This window comes from Limulus polyphemus, unplaced genomic scaffold (genome assembly GCF_000517525.1).
Source record: "Limulus polyphemus unplaced genomic scaffold, Limulus_polyphemus-2.1.2 Scaffold3997, whole genome shotgun sequence".
In the NCBI taxonomy this organism is placed as follows: domain Eukaryota; kingdom Metazoa; phylum Arthropoda; class Merostomata; order Xiphosura; family Limulidae; genus Limulus; species Limulus polyphemus.
In genome coordinates this window covers 36,787-53,959 of record NW_013669607.1, presented here as the reverse complement: position 1 = coordinate 53,959, position 17,173 = coordinate 36,787, and the positions used below count along the sequence as shown (strand labels likewise).

The 17,173-nt window shown below is 34.5% G+C and overlaps 1 protein-coding gene across 1 annotated transcript in view; it reads right to left on the bottom strand.

The window, feature by feature from the left end:
• Positions 1–17,173, bottom strand: part of LOC106470429 (myosin heavy chain, muscle-like) — a 55,280-nt gene that overhangs the window by 9,340 nt on the left and 28,767 nt on the right. The window contains exons 20-35 of the mRNA XM_022399016.1: positions 12,957–13,093; positions 12,638–12,719; positions 12,151–12,405; positions 9,787–9,915; positions 9,013–9,135; positions 8,652–8,738; positions 7,745–7,890; positions 7,375–7,465; positions 6,654–6,710; positions 5,710–5,796; positions 4,948–5,114; positions 4,557–4,635; positions 2,627–2,872; positions 1,483–1,679; positions 1,151–1,283; positions 510–726 (exon numbers count right to left, since the gene is read on the bottom strand). Of these exons, the coding sequence (XP_022254724.1) occupies positions 510–726; positions 1,151–1,283; positions 1,483–1,679; positions 2,627–2,872; positions 4,557–4,635; positions 4,948–5,114; positions 5,710–5,796; positions 6,654–6,710; positions 7,375–7,465; positions 7,745–7,890; positions 8,652–8,738; positions 9,013–9,135; positions 9,787–9,915; positions 12,151–12,405; positions 12,638–12,719; positions 12,957–13,093 (2,233 nt within the window). The remainder of the gene's footprint in view (positions 1–509; positions 727–1,150; positions 1,284–1,482; positions 1,680–2,626; positions 2,873–4,556; positions 4,636–4,947; positions 5,115–5,709; positions 5,797–6,653; positions 6,711–7,374; positions 7,466–7,744; positions 7,891–8,651; positions 8,739–9,012; positions 9,136–9,786; positions 9,916–12,150; positions 12,406–12,637; positions 12,720–12,956; positions 13,094–17,173) is intronic.

Sequence of the window (17,173 nt, the reverse complement as noted above, 5' to 3'; positions counted from 1 at the left end):
AATATGGTAGAATCGAACAAGAAAAGATCTTAGGTAAGAATGGGTTAAAACCAATGTAACTTGTTTAATATGGTAGAATCGAACAAGAAAAGATCTTAGGTAAGAATGGGTTAAAACCAATGTAACATGTTTAATATGGTAGAATCGAACAAGAAAAGATCTTAGGTAAGAATGGGTTAAAACCAATGTAACATGTTTAATATGGTAGAATCGAACAAGAAAAGATCTTAAATAATGTTATTTTTATGATGTGTTGAGAAGAATAAAGATACTTTGACTGTGTATGAGCATATTCGACATATGATATGTCTTTACTAAATTATCATATGTCATCCTAAGGTTGTTTATGATATACTACTGTGTAGCTAACGTTCTTCCATGTCAGAAAGTACGTTTAGTATTTGGTGACGTTAACTTTGAATACGGTGTTTTCATCAATACTGTGTAGCTAACGTTCTTCCATGTCAGAATGTACGTCGAGTATTTGGTGACATTAACGTCTTTCTCACCTTGTAAGTTTTTATTTTCTCGCTTGATGGCCTCGTGCTGTTCTTGACTCTCCTCGAACGAGGCTCGAAGTTTAAAGAGCTCCGTAGAGTAGTCCCGACACTCTCGCTGAGAGGCATCTAGTTCTGCTGCCAGGTCGTCCACTTTCTGCTTCCATTCAGCTATAGTTTTATCGAAGGACTTCTGTTTCTTCTCGAGAGTGGCGGCCAGGTTATTAGCCTAAAAGAAGACAACGTGTATTTCGGCTGCTGCTCCAAATCTCGGAGTATCCGGTATCCCACTTACGTGATTGTTTTAAAGTATAGCTTTATTTAGTGTAAAAATATTTTGTTCTGTTCATCGATAGCAACATTAGATAATTTAAAGTCACGCAGACTTGATATTACCACTAAGTGGACATCATATAGAATTATCTAAAATTATATAATACCTTTCGTTCCTGGATTACAAATGCAAGGTGAGAGATCAACAACCAGTAATATTTTCAAGTGTGCAATAAATCGCAGTGAATGTTAACTAACTCGTAATTCAATAATATTAAAGATTAATTTGTTTGACAGCTTACTTTTCGGTGGTTATAAACGTTAGTTTTACTTCTGCAATACCTGTCGTTAGTTTAGTTGACGAAACACGACAAACTTACTCTGTCCACTTCAATAGACATATCTTCAATTTCTCCCTGCAATCGGGACTTTGTCTTCTCCAAACCGCTGCATCTTGCATTCGTTTGTTCCATACTTTGTTCGACCTCTTCTAGCTTGGCCTGAAGTTTATGTCTACAAGAGATGTTTCAAATTATTTAGTTTAATTATATACAAGAGACGGTTCACACTATTTAGTTTAATTATATACAAGAGATGTTTCACATTATTTAGTTTAATTTAAACTAAATAATGTGAAACACCTCTTGTAGACGTAAACTAAATAATGTGAAAAATCTCTTGTATATGAGATGTTCGTATAAAAAATGCTTACTTAGAATCTTCAAGCTCCTCAACTCTGGCTAAGCCTTCACTCTCGTACTTCGATCGCCACATCTGAGCTTCAGCGTTGGCCTTGCTGAGCTGTCGCTGGAGGTCAGCTTTGGCCTCTTGTTCTTCTTCCAACTGTTCCTTCATTCCGTCCAAGTCATGTTCCAAATTTCTGTATTTACCAGCCACCGCTGCACGTTCCTAGAGGTCCAGGTTTTAAAAAAATTGAGTCTAGTGATGTTCAGAGTTCTGTTAACACTAATATTTGTTTACAAATATACACATGGGGTGTAGTGGGCGTTTTAAACCTCATCAGGGGATTCCGTTTAATCTGCCATTTGATTTGTCCAGATTCGGGACAAGGATCATAATCATTGGTTAACCCACTCAGTAATGCAACTTCATCTGTGTCTGGTAGAATAATAAAAAAGTTCAACAAATTTCTTCCTACTCAAGATGTGCGCCGTCCTATTATAATAGGGATTCTTGTTTGCTTACACCCCTTTGGTAGAAAATAAAACATTCCTCTTACATTTTAGCCGCGGCATAGAATGACTCTGAATTTATTTTTTGTTTTGTTTTGTTCAAGTACAACTTTTAGCTCATAGCTCCGTCATCTCTTGATCGATGTGAGATCTAATTACAATTTTGGACCCAGGAGACCAAACTCTTTCGATTGATGATTTGACCACGTCCAAGGCCGGCCTCGTAGATTATGCAATTTGTGGGTAGGCTAGTAGAGATCCTCTTAAGTAATAAAATGGAATATGGTATACGTGCGCCCCATGCTTGTTACTGCTGGTGCGCAAAAATATAGCTAATAAAAGGGGAAAAAAAGTCTCATAGATTAATTAACTCTAATCCTGCCTAAAAGAATTTCAAATGCCGCGGCTATTGGGGATTTCCTCTTGTTGTCATTTCTTCCTCTCAAGTAAGACAAAATTAGTTTGTTGGATATTTTAAAGACAATCTTCACATGAAGATGGGGTAAACTCATTTTCATGTGTTTTGTAGAAAAAATATAACTAACTCGATAAATAAACTTCAAAAAGAGACGTGTGATTGTTTTCATATTTCTGACGACATTTTTTATATTAGTGTTTTATTTTTGTTCTCCCATATCTACAGTATTACATTAATACACATACCCTGCTCTCTTCATCAGCTACTCTCTTGGCCTCTTCCAGTTGGGTCAGGTAGGACATTTTCATCTTACTCAGCTGAGCCACCTGAGACTCCGCATCTTCTAGCTGTCTCTGCAGTTCGCCGTTTTCTGCAATTAATTTCTTTTTGGAGGTATCGAAGTCTCCAAGTGAACGGACGGACTCATCCAACTTGTGCTGAAGATCCTGAAGCTGGATCTCCATTTGTTTGGAATTCTTTTCGGCATTTGCCTGAGAAACGGAGATTTTTATTTACTTCCAAATCTTCAGAATACAGAAAGAGTGAGATATTGTAAGGGACTTGTAACATTTAATAAACAGGACTGTAAGTAGTTAGGACTAACAGCACAATATAAAACAGTTAAAGTACTCGTGGCTTGTAACATTTAATAAACAAAATCGTAAGTAGTTAGGACTAACACGTTTATTAAATGTTACAAGCCACGAGTACTTTAACTGTTTTATATTGTTCTGTTATTCCCAACTACTTACAATTCTGTTTATTAAATGTTACAAGCCACGAGTACTTTAACTGTTTTATATTCTTTTCTGTTATTCCTAACTACTTACAATCCTATTGCCACGAGTACTTTACCTGTTTTATGTTTATTAAATGTTACAAGTTCTGTTATTCCTAACTACTTACAATCCTATATTTATAACAGTTAAAGTACCTGTGATTTGCAAGCATTGTTGAGGAGAACGTGCAAGTCATCCACTTCCACAGTTAGTGTTTCGCGCTCTTGTCCTAATCTATGTTAACACACAAGACAAAATAAATAGAGACGACATTTCTTAAAGGAGCAACTAAACACATAAACTCTTCCACTAGGATCTAGCACGTGCACTACGTTACGGGTTGTCATGTCCAAGGCGTGTTAGTTAACCCTAAAATTCTCTTGAGTAACGATTCCAAGTCGGGTACTGTTTTCTATTTAAACAATGGCTGGAAGAGTTCGGGATGTTGTGTGTTTATATTACAATGAACTGTTTCTTTGCCACTCGCATACACTGCCAAATCTGACCAAATGAATTATTTTAACAATTACCTTGAAATTATATATGTAATGAACGTCAGCCACTTACTAGTTACCTAGAACCTAGAAGATGGATTAATAATGATTATCAATTCACAAATCTGTCAAGGACAAGCTTCACAATGTCACAGTCCACTTGTGGTTAGTGTATCACTAACAGGTGTTGAATCATTTGTGAACAGTGTTACCATTAACAGGTGTTGAATCATTTGTGAATAGTGTTATCATTAAAGTGTATTGAATCACAGTCCACTTGTAGTTAGTGTTATCATTAAAGTGTATTATCTGAAAACTCAGCATTGATGTTACAAGTAAGTAAATCAGTTAATGAGTAACATGAACACAACACTCGGTGTGGACATATTGTTACTATTAGATCCAACCACTAACACAACACTCGGTGTGAAGTGGATATATTGTTAATATTAGATCCAACCACTGACGTAACATTCGGTGTAAAGTGGACATATTGTTAATATTAGATCCAACCACTAACGTAACACTCAGTATGAAGTGGACATATTGTTAATATTAGATCCAACCACTAGCGTAACACTCGGTGTGAAGTGGACATATTGTTAATATTACATCCAACCACTAGCGTAACACTCGGTGTGAAGTGGACATATTGTTGACATTAGATACAATCACTAACGTAACACTCGGTATGAAGTGGACATATTGTTAATATCATATCCAACCAGTAATGTAACACTCGGTGTGAAGTGGACATATTATTACTAGTGATAGTTGACCTAACAAGTAGTTTTCTTTCAGGTGGACTGAGTAAAATTCTACAACAGGACTCATGCAGGTAGAGTTCACACGTTCAAAGCTGTGCATGACCTAACCACATGACCATGCATGGCTTATATTACCTTCTCCTTGTTAACGTGGTCCACACTGGATCGTAAGTCCTCAAGCTCACCCTTCATTTGAGCTTTCTCCTTGTCGATCCTGTGAGGTTAAAGGTCAAATGAGAAATATGGAATCAACAAGTAGCTGAAAACGTGAATTTACCTCGAGTTTACAGGAGTCATTGCATAATTGAAAAGATAAAAAATAAAATAAGTGACTCTCCGAATGGCTTCGGTTGACCAAGTTAAAGGTGATAAGTCGTCAATTCAAAGATCATAATAAATGTCTAACTACAAAAGTGGGATTGTTTTTGTTTTCATATGATTTAAGTAAAGTCAAAAGAATAAGCATATATTATTTTTATAAAATACAATCGAACATGAGAAACAAATAATTATTTAAATCCCCTACTTGGCTTTATGCTTGTTCAGTTGATCTATTTGTTCACTGAGCTCAGCAACAGTATCGTTGTGTTTCTTTCTGAGATTCGACAGAACCTGTTCATGCTGAAGACTGCTTTCCTCCAAATCACGTTTGATCTTTGCCAGTTCAGCTTCTCGTCGCTTGTTCAGTTCAATCTGTGTGGAAAGAAGAGGTGTGAAACAAGAAATAATATTTAGTTGCTAGGGGCGTAAGAGATGTGAAACGTGGAAATAAGATTTATTTTGTAGGGAAGTAAGAGATGTGAAAGGTGGTATATGATTTATTTGGAAGGGATATAAAAGATGTGAAACGTGAAATATGATTTATTTTGTAGGGACGTAAAAAATGTGAAACTTGGAATATGATTTATTTTGTAGGGACGTAAGAGATGTGAAAGGTGGTATATGATTTATTTGAAAGGGATATAAAAGATGTGAAACGTGGAATATGATTTAGATACGACTTGTTCTATAAGAGAAAGCATGAACTTATTTTCAGTTAGAAACACGACTCGCACTGACCAATATATTTACATACTGTACTTGTGTGAAATGGAAAGTTTTGTATTTTAACTACTGGACATACGTATGGTAAACTTATCATATATTTAAATTATTTCCGAAATACCATTGATAAAGTATGAAATCAGTGTTTTGAAAAATTATGAAATCCGAAAAATTAAAGCAACCCGAAATGCTTTATATCACTAGGAGCTACTACAGTAAGATCATGTCTGGGAGAAAAACAGACCTGTGCAGAGGTGGCTCCACCTGCTTCATCAAGTCTTTCACTAAGTTCCTCAAGCTCCCGAGCAAGATCTGCTCTCTGCTTCTCTGCCTGAAAACACAAATATATTACACAACAATTTAGCATTACTTGTGAAGTACATGTACATATTAAAAACCTCATTAATTATTATTTTACAATTATTAGCAGAATTGTTAGCAGCTTCATGATCATTCCTCAGTCTCATATCGTTTTTTCTGTATAAGAAATAGTTTACACACAACAAGCCTAACAAGAAGAGAACCTAACAAAAGGTATATCTTATTCATGCCATCATAAAGATTCCGTGATGATATTTGATCTTTACACACACACACGGTGTAATCACAGAGATTCCGTGATCATATTGAATCTTTACACACACCTTCATACGAGCAGGTTTATATCGGATCTGTGTGTGAAAGGTCAAATATGATCACGTAATATTTGTGATTACACCGTGTGTGTGTGTGTGAAAGGTCAAATATGATCACGGAATCTCTCTGATTACACCGTGTGTATGAAAGTTCAAATATGATCACGGAATCTCTCTGATTACACCGTGTGTGTGAAAGTTCAAATATGATCACGGAATATATGTGATTACATCGTGTGTGTGTGTGTGAAAGGTCAAATATGATCACGGAATCTCTCTGATTACACCGTGTGTGTGAAAGGTTAAATATGATCACGGAATTTCTATGATTACACCGCGCGTATGTGTAAAGATCCAATATGATCACGGAATCTCTATTATTACACCGCGCTTGCCCCCAAATACATTTCTGGTCTTCCTATTCTCTGATACATTAAGTATGATTCACCTCAGACAACTTATTTTAAATAAATTCGGACCCTTGCAATTGTTAACTAGAGTAAAATGTATTTACATTTGAATTGCTATACTGTTTGTAGTTATGATATCTCACCTTAGCTCTGGCTTGTCTTTCAGCTTCTAGTTCCTCTTCCAGTTCTTCTATCCTAGCCTGTTGGAGAAACATGGTGCTTTAAAACTACTGCAGCTCATCGAAACCAGTTTTATATATTTATCCAATTTCAAGTTTCCAACATTTGTTCTTCCTCAGAAATATTTCAACTTCGTGCAGCTTTCAAACCTAACGATGTTATTTAATTTTCTTTATCAAATCTTTTATTAATCTTTACAAACGTATAAACATTTCTAAATAGCTATTTGGCATTAGGTGTTAAAATATTTTAAAGACGGTAGATATATATGGTTCAGAAAGCCAAGTATTTATTTCATTTGTGGCGTCAATATACTTGATAAATTATTCATGTGTATTTTAAAGATTTCTTAAACTCAACTAACGTACGCAACTTGGGTAAAGAACATAAGATTATTTACGCTAGGTGGCAGCTCTGCTGTTGGTTACACACGTAAGATTGATTACCACAAACTACAGATCAGAGCAAGCTACCTACTTAGAGTGACAATAAAAAACAGGTAATGAGAAAATCTAATTATCTTAGGTTCTTTCTAATTAAGGTTAGAATGCATTGTTTCATTAGTTTGTTTAAAATGTTATTTCACTAAGGGCCACTACTGTGTTCGAAGTTGTTTAATTTCTAATAATACTTTCTAGGGAAGTAGATTTTTTGGTTGTGTGACAAACAAAACCAAGCTAGTACCTGAAGTTCTTTGATCTGTTTTTGTAGTTTGGCAACCAAACTTTGTTCGTCTTCTAGCTTGGCTGCAAGACTGGCCATCTCTTTATCCTTCCTGTAGACGAGGACATTCTTAATATTACTGAATGGATCTGTGGTTATATTAAAGTACTCTTTAATTATTCACTAACCTTATCAACTTTCTTGACTCATGTACGTTTTATACAGTAAATCGAACGTTTACCGTAACTAAAAGGCTTAAACAAAATGTAGAACCCAACAAAAGTATATTGAAAGAATCTCATGTCCAGTATTGTAAACTAATCCCAAGAGGTGGTAGTTGACTTCAATATATTATTTCGATTAATAAAACATAACAAACGAGTAAACAAACCTTTGGAGGCTTTGTTCTAATTCTTTTTTGTTCTTTTCTAGGTCTACTATAGCTTCTTGTGCTAGTTTCAAATCTCCTTCTACCTTCCTCTTCGACTTCTCGAGGTCTCCTCGCTGCTTCTTCTCCCGCTCGAGGTTGTCCTCTAACTACAAAAATAATGTTTACTCGTTTAGTGAACAGAAGTTGGGATGATGGTGTTGAAACTGAATAAATTACTTCCAGATAACTGATAATGGTTTATTCTTAAAGGTCTGTAAGATTTTTGATGTGAAACTATTTCCAAAAGCTCTTACACGCTATTAAGCTGTAACTAATGTGTATAACTTTAACGTTTTTGATTTCGTTAACATGTAATGCATTTTTAGTAACATGCAAAGATATTTCAGAAAAGAAAAATGTTTGTATTATCATGGTCATTAATAGAATGTAGTAGATTGTACAGAAAGTCTTTCTGACGACTCAGTAACAACAAGGATTTAGGTATTAAATCTATGTTACAACTGTAGATTACAGTAGTAGCATAGCCCTAATTTCTAAATTCTTGTTGTTACCGAGTTGTCAGAAAGACTTCCGCACAATCTAGAGTAGTAACATAGCCTTAATACCTAAAGCCTTGTTGTTACAGAGTCGTCAGAAAGACTTCCTGTACAATCTACAGTTGTAACATAGCCTTAATATATAAATCCTTGTTGTTACCAAGTCGTCACAAAGACTTCCTGTACAATCTACAGTAGTAACATAGCCTTAATACCTAAATCCTTGTTGTTACCGAGTCGTCAGAAAGACTTCCTGTAAAGATTGTAGAGGAAGTCTTTCTGACGACTCAATAACAAGGATTTATGGATTGAGGGTTATTTTATGTGTACCTATACATATATTTCATTCAATAGATGTATAGAAAACCTGCCTCATCAAGAGTTTGTTCCAGTTTGACCTTGACCTTGTTTAAGTGATTGACCTTATCTTCGGATGCCTGCAGGTCCTCAGCGGTTTTCTGTTGATTAACAGAACATTTATTAAGCAGTCTATCTTTTATTTTCATTAAGAAATCATTCTTGAATAGAAATCTTAAGGACTGAGTTCATTAGGTTTTACTTATACAACAAACAGTATTACTGAAAGGTGATGTTGTTATAGTACTATAGTGTAAGTTTTACTTGAATATTACACGTTAAGTTAAAACAGGATATTTAGGACAATTAAACATTGCTTTAGCTCATAACCTAATAGCCTAGTACAACAACCATTACTTGACCAATGGCACGAACCTGGTTCACTTCTTGTAAGTGCTTCTTTTCTTTGGTGAGTTTTTGAATGAGTTCATCCTGATGAGCGATTTCATCGTTTAGATTACGAATTTGGTGGTCCTTTGTAGCCTTGTCTTGTTCGGCCTAAATTAAAAATATTACATTGCTAAAATAACCTTCGTTTTAATCGTTTGTAGCCTTGTCATGTTATGCCAAAGTGGAAATACATTTGAAATATTACATTGTTAAATAACCTTTGTTTTGGTTCTTTATAGCCTTGTCTTGTTAGGCCTAGGTGGAAATACAGGAAATAAATTGAAAATATTACATTACTAAAATAACCTTTGTTTGGTTCTTTGTAGCCTTGTCTTGTTTGGTGTAGATTTAGAATATTGCATTGTTAAAATAATCTTTGTTTAGGTCTTTTTAGTCTTGTTATGTATCAATAAAGGATTTAGTTTGGGTCCATTTAGTGTGGTTTAATTTTGAGAAAAGCTCGGCAGTCAGTTATTCTGGTTTGGAACTACGAATTGACGTAACGAAAAGCAATAAAAATCAACTTTTCAAACAGCCCGTAAAAGTCGTAATAAAAAATGAGCAAATATGAACTTTGAAACAGTGTTGATCGTAGTGAAAAAGAGAAAAAAAAATTAAACAAGTGGTTGCAAAAGACTTACCGTTTATTAAAGAAAATCTGAATGTCTTTATAACTAGATTTAAAAGTTTCCAGGTTTATCAACCTCTCGGACTCGTTATTGGGCATTAATAGCGGGAAAATAAGTTAGTTGCACTTACTTTCTGTAAAGCAAGTTCCAAGTCTTCAATGTCTTTCTTCAGTCCTGATAAGTCCGATTCTAGCTTCTTCTTAGTCTGATTAACTTGATGGTGAGCGTCCTCCTCTTGGGCTAGACGTTCTTGAAGTTCCTGTATGTAGATGTCAACATTCGTGAAACCTTTTGATTCGTTTTTTTCATTGCTTATGTCGGTTACAATAGTTCCTATGTAATAACTGCTTTCGAACAGACTGGCTTGGTTTGTTTCGCTGTCTTCGCAGTTAATAATATTTGAGATATGGGTAGGTTCGTTTGCTAGGATTTCTTCCATTTTAATACGATTGAAACAATCATAGTTTGAACAATAAGTGAATAACAGAATGTAACCAAAAGCTAAAGTCGTTTAAATTTAAATTGTTTTTTATTTGTCTAACAAAATGACGGTTGTGTTTACAAGATGATTTTTTCCCTGTATTATTACAGATTTAGATAGAATTTGTTAACAAAGCTTCCGCCTGACACACACTTCTTCAGTAAAACAAGGGTTTCAAAACATATTATAATATATACAGTACAAACATAGAACGTACAGATCTTACAAGACCCTGGGAATGGGTCGACCTGTAAAAAGTAGTTTCACTTCTAGGGCACGAGGTCTTTTACTATCGGGCCTTATCAGAAGGAGAGCTTCATAACTAAGACATCAGTTATATTCTCCACCCCCACGCTCTTCGAGGGAAGCGCAAGACTCGAAGCTTTTAACGAGTTAGTGAGGCTTCAGTTTTATTAACCGAGTATAGTAACATTAGTATGTTTGCTCAAAGAAAACATATCGAGTTTACGCCAACGTGTTAGGGTTAACTGTGAAACAAGCATGACTAATGTTTGTGAGAAATATTACCAGTTTTTATAAAGAAAAATTAAAGGTGAAAAATATATATATGTCGAAAACTCTATATAAAAATTATATATAAAAATTCTTACAAAATGTTTATAGCCACAAACACTATAAAGAACTATTGTTAAAGCAAAAGTAAAATATTCACGTAAAAACTTCGAATCTTATCATAAAATTACTTATTCAATTTTTAAATACATTTATTTCTTTGTTATTAATTTCTTAATTTCATATATATACCTGTTTAAGTTGAAGTTATGCGGTGTTAAAGTATCATATATATTTGTGTGTTTGGCATATTAAAGTATATATTGTTACGTCTCTGGTCGTTTGTTAATTTTCCGTAAAAATTATTTCCGAAGAACTTCGGCGATACAAGTCCTTTCTTAAATAAAACTAATTTATTCCTTCTCAATACAACTTTGCAATACACAGAATTTCCACAGACACTTTAACTTCAACACACGCTATGATTCACAACGATTCACGCACTTTACTTACGGTCACTACCGCTCACATGACTCGATTATCTGCCTCTATATCTGTCTGTCTGCTGTTATTATCCCCGCTTTATTTGTCAGGCTTATATATATTAAAATAGAGGGCGTCTGGCAGACACTCGAGCCTTCATGATCCTTCTAGAAACTCATCGCGTGTTACTAGCGTCACTTTACTTCCGCTGTCGTAACAATATGTTTTTGTGTCAGTTTCACAACAGTACTATATACTTTGAAGTAAAAGTACTAAGTACTTCGAAGTAAAACATATGTAAAAGTTGAACATTCTGCAAGTTTGGCAACATATCTTTGCATCAAATTCTTTCACAGTTTATATGTTGTTTTATAAAGGAGTAGCAACAGAATTTATAATAAATACTGGCATTCATGAACTTTATTTTTATAGTTTTTCCATGGAAGTCTGTTTATTTGCAACGTTTTACGGCCTCTTTATTTTAGGTCGAGTCAATTGCAAGAAATATTTACTTGAAAGACAAACTGAGATTTTAGTGTTATTGGTTTCATGTTAACCTGGCAACTGTAAGACGCATTCAAGTAGCACTGATGTGTAGAATTTCGACTTGTGATACAGAGAGAGCGTTCACACGTTCTTATTTTCCTAGATGTAGTTGTAGGTGGTTTTGTTTGAAAGTCTTACTGTTAAAACTATATATCGCACAGATTTAGGTTATCATATTTCAAAGTAACGAAAACATAAAATACTATTTCATTCTATAACAAACCGACATATGTGAGCTTGTAAATTTTAAAACTTTCTCCTAAGTGTCTAATTTGTATTTTGTAAGCTGATAAATATTATACAATCTTCTTAATAATTTTTCAAAAGCGAAAAACAAATCAACACTATATCTTCCTGATTTAGGAAATAAATTGAGTTTGGTTAAATTATTCACAAATAGACAGAACCAAAGTAACTGATATTATTATAATCCAGAGCTCCTAAAATATATTCACATAACATTTTCTCTACCTGCAGCTGGCTTTCGAGGTCTCCTTTTTGAGCCATGGCTTTGGTTAAGCGTTCTTCTATATCTCCAGACTGAGACCTTTCAGCGTCTAGCTGAAGGAACAGGTCGTTTTTCTCCTGCAAGAGCTTCACATTCTGAGATTCCAGTTCCTTGCGAAGTTTTTCTTCCTTCTCGAAAGCTTCATGCTCCTTCTTGAGCTTCTCCTCCAGCGCCCGCAGCTCGTCTTCCACTCTTGCAATGCTGAGAAGAGGTTTGACCTGTGGACAATATGTGATCCGGTTTAAACAAACTATTGAAACTCAGCCTGATTATCTTTAAACCTATCCGTCCTTAGACCACATTACTCGAATCCACAAGTGCTAATTATTCATACCAATAAATCAGAGAGTTGTTCAAGAACGTTTCTTATTCTTATTTATTTTGTTTCTTTGATTTGAAGACCGTAAAGCGATTCACCGAACACGTATTTGAGATAAAATGATTGGCTACCTTGGAGTACAGTTTCCACCATAGCCAGTTCCTCAGCTGCAAGAACTTTCGAAGGTTTCTCTGGATGATTAACAGGGCGATCCTGAAATAAAAAATAAAACGTCAGAACTTCCCCAACGAAAAATCGGCGTTCTCATCCGGGTCTATAACCAACTATTTAGGCTTTGGTCCTCAACTCTTCCATGACAAAACCACCTTCCTTATTCCATTTCTGTTAATTCTCTGCATGATGTTAATAATAATGTCCTAAGTTTTTTCGACAAAGATAAACACTACACTTTAAAATGGAATAAAAGAAAAAATAAACATTGTGTGATACCTCTGTTCCTGTAGCTTCTTGAACTCCTTCTTGCATTGGTACCACCTGATCCAAGACTGTAACCAAGTCATGATTTTGGCAAGACGCTCATCTCGCATCTCCTCTAACCTGCCCAACACTCCAGCTCGGAAGAAAACCTATTTATATACAGTAATTATTTACCGTACGTATTTCCATATCCATATAGATATAACACAAAGTTAATAAACTTTAGGCTTTGTTATAGAATTATTTTATTAAACAACGGTTTTTTGTCTTATAATAGCTCGTTAGTTACAAAAGAACCTTAAGTTTCATACGTTAATACATTAAAATTTGTCATATAGGAGTAAAAATCCAGGTTACAACTTGAAGACGGTGCAATAAAATTACACGTTACGACTAGAAGGCTATGTTATATAGGAATAAAATTCCACGTTACGACTAGAAGGCTATGGTTATATAGGAATAAAATTCCACGTTACGACTAGAAGGCTATGTTATATAGGAATAAAATTCCACGTTACGACTAGAAGGCTATGTTATATAGGAATAAAATTCCACATTACGACTAGAAGGCTATGTTATATAGGAATAAAATTCCACGTTACGACTAGAAGGCTATGTTATATAGGAATAAAATTCCACGTTACGACTAGAAGGCTATGTTATATAGAAATAAAATTCCGTTTTGAAGTTTAAAAAAATCAAAGTTTGATTATTAATATACACCAGGGTCACAGAATGTTTTAAGTATTTTAATATAATAATTTTAAAAACTTTTCCTTGTAAACAAGAATAATTTATGTGAAACTTACCTGTACAGGAAGCACGACATAGAGGAACGAAAGTTGAAATGAAAGTGAACTTTGAGATATAAATATATATAAAAAAACCCACCTTGTAAATAGTGAGAAAAATACGAGAGTTGAACAGAATATTAAAGGAAAAAACACACACACATTAGAAATAGATGAGAAATGGTTAGTTCTAGCGGAACCGGGAAACAGATTTTTATGAAGTCAACAGTTTACATATCTAAAAAACTGTTTGATAACATTGTGCTCTGCAGAAATCTTGTGAGCCGACAAAGACGTTTTGTGTCACCAACTACAATTCCAATTATATTTAAATTAACTGAATTATTTTGCTTGTAATTGGTTATTATATAGTGAAATTTTATCATGGTTGAAAACTGTAAATATAAATCAGTTTTACTGACGTTTTATTTTTTAGTGTAAAAACATTATGCTGACCTTATAAGAAATGTCAGTTATTTTGTTATTGATTATAATTACCAAATATAGGGAAAAAATGTGTCATAAAAAATAAAAAAGTAATTTTAATGAAATCGAATCGTTCTCGTGCCTTACTTATCTGTGTTTTGTTAGATCGATGGATTTAAGGATTTTTTTTATACGAACACCTTGGTTGTAGCACATGGTTGGCGTATCTAGGAGGAAGGTGTCACAAACATGGGAAACAAACTGCTTCACAAACATTCACCATGCAATATTCGTCTTCTTGATAAAGGTAAACAATAACAGTGTTGTCATATTCCATTAGCTCAGTACATATGTAGGAATGAACAGAAAAGGAATATTCTACAGTGTTGTCATATTCCATTAGCTCAGTAGATCTGTAAGAATGAACAGAAAAGGAATATTCTAAAGTGTTGTCATATTCCACTAGCTCAGTAAAGGATCTTAGACTTTTATAACCCACCTTAATAATATTTTATTGAACTATTTGAAAGTTTTAAATTCTAAGCTTTGTTATAGTGTTATGACTATTACATGATTTTTAGTGTGGTTTGTGAGAATAGTTAAGTTAAATTTCCTATATATAACTTATTAAAATATTTTCATTGTTTCTACTCGCAAAATTGTATTTTTTATCAGCAGACTTTTCAATAGTGTTACTTTAAAATAATATTTAATAATGTGGTCTTGGTAGTCCTTGAAAATCAGATAATGATCGCCAACAGAAGCTACAGTCATTTCGCAATCAAGCAAGCCATAGCAAAGTTAAAGTCTTGCATAGCTTTCAGAGGACCGGGCGTGGCCAACTGATTGGTTTACCGGATTGTGCATCTGAGTGTCACCAGTACAGCGTCACTAAGTACACGTCTAAGAAGTGACTATTCATATTACACGTGAGTCACTTGGTGGATAACCCGTCCAAGGTTCATGTCTCGTTGCTTCGCACTTTAGGCTGTGTATGTGTTAGAACAATGAGAGTCATCTTTTGGATTAGAGTAGCACAAACGTTGGTGGTTAAAGAATGAGAGGCCTCTATTGTATTAGAGCAGCTCAAACGTTGGTGGTTAAAGAATGAGAGTCCTCTTTTGGATTAGAGCATCCCGAAAGTTGGTGGTTAAAGAATGAGAGTCCTCTTTTGGATTAGAGCATCCCAAAAGTTGGCGTTCAATGTTGGTGTTTAGTTGTCTCCCCTCTAGTCTATAAACTGACAAGTTGGATCAGTTAGCGCAGATAGCTGCTGTGACTTCAAGGTGTATTTACTGTTTAAAGTCTGATGGGTAACCAGTGACTTGTGTGCAAGGTCTCTACAGAATTGTTAGTTCATTTGTGCTAGTGATGATAGAAGTTTCACTACCTAAAGCATAATTTTGTCAACTTTGTTTTTTCACGATTCAAGAACAATACCATGAAGAGTAATTAACCCAAGAGTTGGCAGTCAGTGTTATTCACTAGCTTTCTTAACTATAATATAATAATAACAACAGATACGCCCAACTAGCTCTTATACAGCTTTCTGCGAAATGTCTTAATTACGTTTGATCACCAACACTGTGCTTGGGCAAAGAAGTAAATAAAAGCTAAAATAAAATTATGGTCATTCCAGTAATAAAAATATCGCAAAGAAAGATAGTAAAAATAGGTACATAAACTGAAGAGGTTAAGAATGTAGTGTAGCATGTACGTGAATATGAAATGATAGAAACAGATACGCCCCCAGTCAGTAACTTACCCTAGATAAAGTCTTGTTAGTTTGTACCCACAACTAAAATAATGCAAGCTATCATGTATTTTAGTTTTTACGTGCCTTCATCCAGTTGAATGTGATCCAGAATTATTTCCGTGGTATTTTTAGCTTCGACAAGTCCTTTAGGAATGGCATTGGGGACCAGGATGACATATTTGAGGGAAGGATGATGGTCACAAGGATGTTATGAGACAAGTTGATGGGAAAAACAACGTCAACGTGCTTGGTTTGGAATGGAAGGAAGTTCTTTTCTTGACTGGTATAGGTGACGCTGCCAATAGTCATTAATAAAATACAAACTAAATTTACTTTGCATATGCGTTATTAAAATAAAAAGTATATAATATTTCTGTAGAATATTGTACGATACAAACTGCTGTTTACAATTATTTCTACGATGTTGGTCTGGTGAAATATTATGTCTGGATATTAAAAATAGTGTTACAACAGTGGAAGTCACGTGACGCTGGTAACACGTAATGAGTATCTCGAAGGTTCGTGAAGGCTCGAGTGTTTGCCAGAATTGCTGTATTCTAATATATAAGCCCGGCAATCAAAGCGGGAGGGGATTAATCGGAATTGAATTGCAGACAGAGAGATATAGAGACGGACAATTGAGTCAAGCGTGGTAGTGACTGTAACTAAAATGCGTGAATCGTTGTGAATTATAGCGTGTGTTTAAGTTAAAGTGACTGTGGAAATTAAATGTATTGCAAAGTTGTATTGAGAAAGAATAAACTAGTTTTATTTAAGAAAGGACTTGTATCGCTAAAGTTTCATCCGAAAGAAATTATACGGGAAATTAAAAAACGACCAGAGACGTAAAAATAGTGATTTCTACCAATATCAGAATAGGAAATCTTTGTGTACAAAGGTTATCTCGTATGTACAAGATAATAAGTCTAAGGTATGACATTATTTTATCTTTCGCCTCGTATTTCAGCGCTCACATTCTCTTTTACATTTACACACAACATTAGGTGTCAAATGACTTGCCTTGATATTTCTTAAAAGTGTAGCAGGCATAAATAACTAGAGACGATTCATACGTTATTTATCCAGCTCCGACAAAGTTTACAATTTTGTCACTCTTCTAGTCATTATTTAATTTTCCGTAAAAATTCTTTCCGAAGAAACTTTACCGATACAAGTACTTTCTTAAATAAAACTGATTGTTACGACAGTGGAGGTCACGTGAAGCTAGTAACACGTCATGCACTTCTCGAACGTTC